This window comes from Amphiura filiformis, chromosome 10 (genome assembly GCF_039555335.1).
Source record: "Amphiura filiformis chromosome 10, Afil_fr2py, whole genome shotgun sequence".
In the NCBI taxonomy this organism is placed as follows: Eukaryota; Metazoa; Echinodermata; class Ophiuroidea; order Amphilepidida; family Amphiuridae; genus Amphiura; species Amphiura filiformis.
The window spans coordinates 34,446,753-34,454,176 of NC_092637.1; the positions used below are offsets into that span (position 1 = coordinate 34,446,753).

A 7,424-nucleotide genomic window follows, 5' to 3' on the forward strand; every position below is an offset into this window, starting at 1 on the left:
TTTTCAAACTTGAACACAACCTAATTAAATGTTTTGCAAGAAAGATTATTTAATAAGAACGAAAAGGATTTTACCGAACAAAATATGAAGCCGATTGACAGTTAACCACTAGTGCGCATTGTGTTGAATGATCTTTCTTTCAAACTTGGAATGAAGTGAATTGACGCAGTAAAATTAGCATATAAGATGCAGAATAAGATGGGCTACACGCTGATTTTTAGATTTTTGGATTTTGATGTCTATTTCTCGACTTACGTCCAAATTTATTTGCCCGGTAATTTTTTCTGGGACACCCTGTATGTATGACTGATTATGGAAACATATGGTCGAATCCACCAAAAGTGTACACGGCATGTTCAGGGCCATAACTTAAAAGTATTAATCAATTGGCATTCGTTTTTGTATCCTGTTTATTCGCCTTGATCATACGCTTCGCGTCATATATAATAAGACCCCATTCTGTGAAAAACTTAGACACAGAGACCCCAAAACATGCTATTTTTAACAAAATTAAAAAAATATTTCTTAAAGTATTTTTAAAAACATCTAAATCAGATATGAAAAGAAGTCATTGTATTGAATCTAAATTGATTTCCTGAAAGGTGTGTATTCAAAGATTGCCTGTTAAATTTTTCACATATTTGTACAAAATTATGAATTTTTTGTGATAATTTTTTGAGTGGTATTTTTTTTACATTACCTACGAATACAATTTTTCATAGCACTAGATATATCTTTAAAAATGGAAATCACTAATAAATGCGCAATTGATACAAGCTTTGATATGTCCAATACTGAAATGCATTGCATTCGGACATCTTTATTATTGTGTTTAGCTGCCAGAAATTCTAAATGGCACAAAGGTAGGTTTGGTAACAAATTTGCATTACCTCCGAATACATGTTAAAAGCTGTGTCATTTCCACAAACTGAGAGAATAGTAAACAATAGTTAAGCAATAGGTGCAGGGTAATACACTCTTTATTTCTACCAAGTTTCAATAGCCTGCGTTTAAATATTTCTGAGATGTCAACAATAAAAGCAAGTATTCGTAGGTAAATTTCGGTAACCGAATGTTACCTACGAATACAATTTGACATCATGACAGTATTGTGAAACACCGCCATTCATGCCAATGCCCATATTGGTACATAACGAAGGCCCGTATGTTTGAATGACAGTTGCGAATTCACATACATGCCCACCATGTAAAACTGAATACGGCTTAAGGGGGTACTACACCCCTGGGGTAAACTTGTGACTATTTGTGCATTTTTCTCCAAAAATAATAACACGCTGGTAACAAAAGTTATGTATATTATTGGGGCAAGGAATCCAATTACTGCACTGAAATTTCAGTGACTCAAGACAAGCAGTTCAGTATATATGATAGGAAATGAGGTACATCTTAGCGGTACCTTATTTCTTATCATAAATAACGAACCGCTTGTCTTGGGTCACTGAAATTCGAGTGTAGTAATGGGATTCCTTGCCCTATAATATACATAACTTTTGTTACCACTGTGTTATTAGTTTTTGAGAAAATGCAAAATAGACGCAAATTTATCGAGGGGTGTAGTACCCCCTTAATTGTTGAAAAATATGTACTGAAATAGACGACGGTCTGCTCATTTGAAAGAAAAATCAGATTAGAAGGGGATAAATACTTGGATTTGTCAGCTGTCATGTGTGTTTCATTTTAAACGTTTACCAACCTTCTGGTTTCGGAGTAATTTGTGTCCAAATTGGTTTATTCGAAGGTAACTTTTGACATTTTTGCTAAGTTTACCTACGAATACCATAGACAAAAACGACTTTTCTCATTGTCTCATGATCTAGACAACACAGTGGTGGACCCTAGTATAAAGATAATTATAGTTGCTCTCAAACGAAAGGCCACAAGACGTAACTGACTCCAAGATGGACTTCACAAGTCTGCAATAACGGTTTTCAGCGAGTTGTGTGCAATTAAGCAAATTAAAGTCACTTTAGTGTCTTTGTTTCTTACTTCAATCCTCTTTCAACCACTGTGAACCGACATTAAATATACATGATAGGGTCTCAAGTATCAATAAACGCACAAAAAGAAAATAATACATTCAAAGTGCTTTATAAAATGTAGATTTGATTGCGATATCCACCAAAAGTCTAATTCTTACCTACAAATACTGAAATGTTACTTACGAATACAGCATAATACATGACATGTGTAATGAAGTGTCCCTACCAATGGAAATTAATTGTCAAAAACTTTAAGCGGTACCCCCGGACAATATTATTACCCATATACAGATTCATTCAACAATTATTTATTATGTAAATTTGCTGTTTAACTATTTGTATATCAAAATGAAGTGTTCAAAATCTTGCTAAAAGCATCAAAAAATTAAGGTAAAAGCACTTATTCATTTGGACCTACCATCTAAAAGAGATCTAAAAACTACTATTTTATTCATTCATTATCATAATATCAAAATTTGAACCTCTAAACTTAATATAGATATTGTTAAATCGCTCATGATACCTACGAATACCCGGGTTTCTTCACCTATCATTTTGTAAAGCGTTAGGTATATGCGTATAATTCATAATATTCCTGAAAACAGACATCCTACTCTTTCTTATACAAATATGTAAATTGATTCTTACTCATTTGATAAATAAAATACAGAAACTGACCGAAACTTCATTTTCAAAAATAAACTAGCATAAATTGATTAAGATAATTTTGATCGCGTTATAAAAATAAAAACAAATATTTTCTGGTTGAGTTAGCATTTTCCCGACACCCCGTGGTCCACATTACACGAAAAAAGTGTTAATGGGAACATTCCATTTGTTTTAGGTTGATTAGTATTGCGATAGTGAAAGCATCCTAGTGGTATTCGTAGGTAACATTGGGTTTTGATGTCACATTTACTATCACACGTCCTGGATTTATTTTTCAAGATTAGTGATGGCACCTTTGGTTCCTATAAGGCCAACATGCCATCAATCAATGGGCAAAAGGAACAAATTGTGGAGGCATCTTTATTTTGGACTTTTATTTTTGGCCCGTGGACACTTTTGGTTGGATTCAACCATATGTATGGGTAATAAGTGACAAAATCAGTGATAAATGAAAGTTGCTGTTAAAATCGAACAAGTAAGGGTCTTTGGGTGACAGATCAAATGAAAAAATAGGGGTCTTCGGGTGACAGAACATGTGTTCGTAAAAAATATGGGGTCTTTGGGTGACAGCGACGCAGAAAGAGGGGGTCTTAACAGCCCTACATACGCGTCACCTCCAAAGTTGGAGTGCCCCCGGGTGCAAGCCTAGTTTCCACACTCGGTACAATAGGGCTACAGCCTACATAATATTCGACAGTAAACAGTACTTGTTTTTTGTTAAGGATGTCACAAATATTACTCCTGGTGAATTTCAGCTCAATCGGAGCTTGTTTGTAGATTTTTACCTTTGACCTTGAACTTTGGCCTATGGGGTCGAGACTATCATAGACCTACGCTGCCACTAATGCTGCATCACTATAGTAATAATGGGCCCTATCCGTCTTCCATATCCTGAGATATAGCCAATTTGGCTAAATTTGCAGTAAACATCACACACCGACATCGCCTGGCTAATAATTATTGGGTGCAGCAGAGACACTAAAATGAATACACGGGATCGATACACGTGAATTGCTATGCACGATTTTGATATCAGACGAAAATCTTCGGATACCGGGTTAGAAAATGATGAATATATCCCGTAAATGATTTCGTCTCAAGAAACCAGATGTGGTCTCATACACTTGAAAATACGTGTTGAACAGATATGATAGTCGTCGGCGTGCGCTTTGGAAATTGGCCGTGCGCTTTGAACTCAAAATCTGACCAAACTCTTAATTTTATATTGCGTTGGTCCTATATGGACTACAGCGCGCAGCAGGCTATAGCTGCACTCAGTCAAGTGGAGGCAGTATGACCATTGACCGCAATGTCGTATACATGCTTACTAACATAGCGAGAAATCAATTACCCCGGCTATTGTCAGTAGCCTTAGTCAGGTCACTTCGCTAATTATGCATCTCATAAGGTCCGAATAAAATAGCCATGGGTGGATGTGGATTCAACCTACCATGGCGATTGCTACCATGAAGATATCGGGGCGATGACACTGTGCATCAGTCCCCGGCCATGCATGTATGCAAGTGATATCACCAAGCTATTTCACACATATCAGATATGAATTTTTTAGATTTTGACCGGAAATTACCCTTTAATGACCTTTGACCCGTTATCTGTGCACATCGCATAGACAGTGACTAAAGTTGATTCATATGCATGAGTCACATGATCATTGCATGTAATTTGTGAAAGGAGTGGCATTTTTTGCGAAATCAACAATTTTGGCCATAAGGTCAACGGTCACCGCCAGGTCAAAGTCAAATGGAAGGTTTGGCTTAGCCCAGTGGTCATTTGGGCCAAGTATGGTTGAAATCTGTCAATTCCTAGCGGAGCAAGAGCATTTTGAAATATTTTGAAAATGGTTGCCAGAAAGAAAGAATTGTAGCAAAACAGAACAAGCCGACGTTAGACGTCGGCTTGTAAAAAGAATAGTTTGCATCTGATGTCCTGTCAACTATACCAAAAATGTTGTACTGCGCAGGTCAGCAAGCAATAACGTCGCGCCTTTACCCTGCCGTCAGACGCAAACTAGTCTTTTTTGATTCGGTCTTCAATTATATCTACTGTTTTTTGTGATGTCGTTATGCAAGAACTATAGTAAATGAAATTCGTGATGTTTTATGTGTCTTTTAATTATAGCTCCGGTTAAATGAAGATATGAAAAAGAAGTAGTGGGATCATTCATCATCTACCACAACGCCGTCGTCTGATAACAATAAATAAGCAGCAATTATCGCATCACAGAAAGATACTAACCTTCTTTTGTTGGGGATACCACGTTATATCAAAGCCTATCACATTTTACGACTACAATTTTCAAAAAGAAGCCCAATTAAAGACTCTGGTATGAACGTTTCGACAGTATTTTAGTGGGACATGAGAGCACATCAGACATCGCATTGAATTCTGAAAACGAGAAATGTCCTTCTGATATCAAGTAATTTAGATTTTTCGCCAGGCTATCTAATTCGGAGATCGTATTTGTTTGCTAAAGAGATTACGGGGTACTAGCATTGGTTTGAAATACTTTGCGGAACTTTTTATGATGAAAATATATGTAAGACATGTTATTCGATTTGTAAGAAAAGGAAAGTATGTTTTGCCGTTTCAACGAATGAAAACGAGTGAGAATTTCAAAAGTTATGGTTTGAAGGAAATGTTATATGCCAGGCCTATAATAGTTTCCACAGCATATTAACGAAAGAAAATTATAGTATCCTTGTTATCAGGCGTTCTTAAATTTACATTTGCAGACCTCCTGGAGATCAGCACAGCATGAGATGTGAGTGTATTGATAACATGATTAAAACCTTTATGGACGTAAAAGTCAAAGTAGAAATATCCTATATCCTGTATCGTGTTATAGATAAAAATGACTCAAAATGTCATTAATGAAATAACTGATATCTTAAGGGAACTGGAATGAGCGTTTTGAGCGTTTCGACAGTATTTTTTGTGGGACATGAGAGCACATCAGACATATCGAATTGCATTCTGAATACGAAGAATGTCTTTCTGATATCAAATAATTTTCATTTTATGAAATTTACGATATAATACAAATTTTATGATAAATTAATAACATTTGATATTTTTCACATTTTTGAGATATAACAGTCCTCGAAGTAAATTTTATAAATTTAATGATATATTCTTAAAGTGTATGTAGCTGGGAAGAAAAGCCGACGATCAATTGAAAATTTTGACCTTTCATATTGAAGATATGGATTTTTTTCCCAAAAGACCTATTTTTTTATGTTTTGGGAAAAAAATCCACCTACATACACTTCAAATATAAATCATCAGATTTATAATGTTTACTTCGAGTACTGTTAAATATCAAAAATATCAATTTTTAATGATTTGCCATAAAATGTGTATTACATTGCGAATTTCAAAAAAATCAAAATTATTTGATATCAGAAATTAGGACATTCTTCGTATTCAGAATGCAATTCGATATGTCTGATGTGCTCTAATGTCCCACAATAAATACTGCCCATACGTTCATACCCCTTCCCCTAAACAGCAGTTTTGTCTTTTCAACGGGAAAAATTCGATGCAATTTCAGGGCCTATATATGATATGGGCATAATTTATACATGTAACTATTGAACAATATACCCCCATTTGACATGTATTATAAATAGGTAGGTAAACAAATGAATTATTGCATTATTCTATCAATTATAAATAAGATGACTAAAGTGAATCCACCTTTTTTTTTTATTTGATCACGTTGATTATTAAATAATTATTATCAACAAAATGATTGAAAAGAAAACACACAATGCAGACTATAGAATTCATAGCTTCGCCGGAGTATCGGACTAACAATCAAGTAGAATGGCAGTTTTTAGCCAATTAACTAAAAACTGCAACGTATTTCTTAATATTAATAATGACCTAAGGGTAGCTTAAAAGGTAGGAAAGACAAAAAGACAGACCAATTTGGAGTAATGAATTAAGGAGTTGACAGGAAGTTATAGGAGTTAATGTTTAGTTTGCTGTTTCTGTATGCATGTTCTCATCATTGATGGTTTGGTGTGTCATGAAACATGATGGATCCTTTAAAAGCGTGATCCTAAAAATGCCTTCCACCCAAACTAATTACAAGACTTCTTTCGCATTGAAGCTGGCTTTCCCTTTTAAAGGAATTTTTATTGAAATTCGCTATATGTGACCGTACAGCACGAATGAGCCGTAAATGTCCTCAATTGTATTCTGAGTTACAGTGTAAAATGGGCATGAAGGTCATATTCATAGGTATTTCAATTTGGTGCTACGTGTATCTCATTAAATGAGGTACACGTAGCACCAAATTGAGGTACCTATGAATACGACCTTCATGCCCATTTTACACTGTAACTCAGAATACAATTGAGGACATTTACGGCTCATTCGTGCTGTACGGTCACATATAATGATACAAATTTTATGATTTGATATTTTGTTAAATTGTTGGTATACAGTCCTCGAAGTAAACTTTCTAAATGTAATGGTATGTACTTATAGTGTATGTAGCTGGGATGAAAAGCCGACGATCAATTGAAAGTTTTGACCTTTTTATTGAAGATACACATTGTTGTCCCCAAAAGACCTCAGTTTAGGGTGTTTTTTAAATACAAAATGGTCACCATTTTCAATATACACTTTAAGTACATTTCATTAGATTTAGAAAGTTTACTTCGAGGACTGTTAAATATCAAAAATATCAATTTTGTAATCATTTGCCATAAAATGTGTATTATATCG

General features: G+C 34.8%; 1 protein-coding gene across 1 annotated transcript in view; it reads left to right on the forward strand.

The window, feature by feature from the left end:
* Positions 1 to 5,697, forward strand: part of LOC140162779 (EGF-like repeat and discoidin I-like domain-containing protein 3) — a 48,657-nt gene extending 42,960 nt beyond the window's left edge. The window contains exon 5 of the mRNA XM_072186079.1: positions 4,809 to 5,697. Within this exon, the coding sequence (XP_072042180.1) occupies positions 4,809 to 4,822 (14 nt within the window). The 3' untranslated portion in view covers positions 4,823 to 5,697. The remainder of the gene's footprint in view (positions 1 to 4,808) is intronic.
* The last annotated feature ends 1,727 nt before the right edge of the window (positions 5,698 to 7,424 follow it).